This window comes from Montipora foliosa, chromosome 3 (genome assembly GCF_036669935.1).
Source record: "Montipora foliosa isolate CH-2021 chromosome 3, ASM3666993v2, whole genome shotgun sequence".
Taxonomy (NCBI): Eukaryota; Metazoa; Cnidaria; class Anthozoa; order Scleractinia; family Acroporidae; genus Montipora; species Montipora foliosa.
Window position 1 is genome coordinate 9,742,430 of NC_090871.1, and position 2,500 is coordinate 9,744,929.

General features: G+C 41.0%; 1 protein-coding gene across 1 annotated transcript in view; it reads right to left on the minus strand.

Annotated features, from left to right (window-relative positions):
- Positions 1-2,500, minus strand: part of LOC137996689 (transient receptor potential cation channel subfamily M member-like 2) — a 49,922-nt gene that overhangs the window by 11,313 nt on the left and 36,109 nt on the right. The window contains exons 22-23 of the mRNA XM_068842218.1: positions 2,136-2,353; positions 724-856 (exon numbers count right to left, since the gene is read on the minus strand). Of these exons, the coding sequence (XP_068698319.1) occupies positions 724-856; positions 2,136-2,353 (351 nt within the window). The remainder of the gene's footprint in view (positions 1-723; positions 857-2,135; positions 2,354-2,500) is intronic.

The following is a 2,500-nucleotide window of genomic DNA, read 5'->3' on the forward strand; positions in this document are numbered from 1 at the left end:
GCGCAAACAATACTCACGAAGAAGCTAGCGTTCCATTTGCGCACCAAAATAACTTAACAAAGTAATTAAACTAACCAATCACAGCTGACGTAGCCAACACTTGACTGCGGTATGCATTTCTTTGCTTGACGATTGGCTTACAGATATCGTGCCATATTGTTATCCAATCAGAAGCAAAAGCAAAATCACTTGCGGTTCGACTCACACGCGTTTCCGGCGTTTAGCGCCGGTATCTGATTCTTTACACCTGTTATGATTGGCTAATGCCATCACTCTGGTTTTGGCTTAACAGCGCAAAATTAAAAACACAAATGCAAATCGACTACCGGTGTAACTACTAGAGTTGATCTAACAACAAGACCACGAGCCTGGACCAAAAGCGTTGACACTTTTCTCAAGGTTCGCTATTTTGGACAATGACTGTAACAAAAGACCTAACAATGTCCCTCTTTCCTCCCCACCCAACATTTTGTTCATGAAGAAGCGGGAATAACCGAGCTATACCTCAACATTGTTTTTGGAAGAGATGGGGATCCGTAACGAGACCATTTACTCCACGGAAATAATCCGTTTAGATATGGAGAAGGGAACAAAAAGTTTCTCGACAACTTTGTCCAGAATTGCAGTTGTGATCTGCATGATGAAGCAAAAGCGGTCGACCCCAACCTCCTGTTACAGACGACTTTTACATGTGTCAACGAGAAGACCCGCTATACAGCGTACCTGTCCCCAATGACCTTGACTTTCTCTTCTTGAGTGGCGTGAAGCAATGTGTCTTTCTCTCTGAGGTACCCATCAACACATCGCTCTTCAAACATTGTTAACTTCTGAAGCTTGCCTTCATCCAGAAAAAGCTCTGATATACGGAGACAAGAAAAAAAGTGACACACGCAGTCTTAAACTTGTGTAAAGAAAACGCTTACATTTTAATGAATAGCAATTATCCAATTACCCATTCAAAGAAGTTAATGGAGAGTTGGATGAACTTCCGTGAACAAATATAAGGTTGAGAGGACCGTGACAGGTTTATTTCAATACATTAGGAAAGAATAAATAATGACGATGACAATGACGAAGACGATGATAATGATGATGATGACAATGTTGATGAAGATGATGATAATGACGATGATGATGACGATAACCATGATAATGACGATGACGGTGACGAAGACGATGACGATAACAATGATGATGATGACGATGACCTGATAATGATGATGATGACAATGTTGATGAAGATGATGATAATGACGATGATGATGACGATAACGATGATAATGACGCTGACGGAGACGAAGACGATGACGATAACAATGATGATGATGACGATGACAATGATAATGACGATGACGATGACAATGATGATGATAATGACAATGATGATGATAATGACGATGACATGATGATGACGATCACGATCACGATGATAATGATGCGATGCAATGTGGCCCATCCTTTTTCGGTATTCTCTAGGTTTAAGATGACTACTACTAGATTTTTGCGGGAAAAAAGGGCGGAATTGTGGCCCTTGCACGATCCAAGATTTTACATTAAGCACGTGCAATCCTCGTGCGGCTACTTGGTCATCAGGCTCAATCTGATTGGCCATAACTTGGTGGGACCCGTATAATCAATAGGGAGTTTAAGAATCGACGACGGCTACGGCAACGACAACGCCAAAAAGCAGTAATATTATTGGTAAAAAGAACCAAAATGATCGTGCTGCACGTGCGGCACGTATTTTTGAACATTTCTCTTCCGTACTCGTCAAAACTACTACCTGAAATGACCAAATTTAAGGTTTTGACGAGAACGTGGACAAACTACAGTGAATCACTTAGTCTCACTCTTTACTTCAAATCCAGTTATAGGACACTTCGCCCATAATTTATAATATGAATAAGATGGAATAATCATGAAATACTTAGAACGGCTCAAACGTTCGTCGCCGTATCCGTCGTAGTTCTTAAACTCCCTAATTTAGATAATACAGAAAACTGATGGGCGAAGGCCAAATGAGAGACACTTCTGGGTTAGGGGCTTCTGCTAATATTAACTCGATAAGTAAATGAAGAGATGGATTAAGATTAAACTGAATCACTTCCATAGGCATCTACCAAAACTTGTCATACTTAGTCCGTAGCAATGACTGCTCTCTGGAAGGTCGCCCTTCTTTCGCCGCAGACAGTTTTTGAGCCAGCGGTATAATCCTTTGATCAGATCAATCGCGTGATTCAATATGATGAAAGGTGGAATCAAGACTGGCCTCTGGTAATATTCCATGACCAAGTAGTAGCGCTGAAATTTCCAGATCTGATTTGCATTGGCTTGTACGCTGTTGTAGGTGTTACTGGGGATGGAGATTTGAATAGTCGATTTAAAGATAAAATAACTCAGATAGTACGTTTGTTCTCATTGGTCAATTGGTTTGTTTGCGTGAGAGTACGAAAACATGCTTGTCACGTCACGCTCTCTGCTTCTCCCAGAGGAAGTGTTT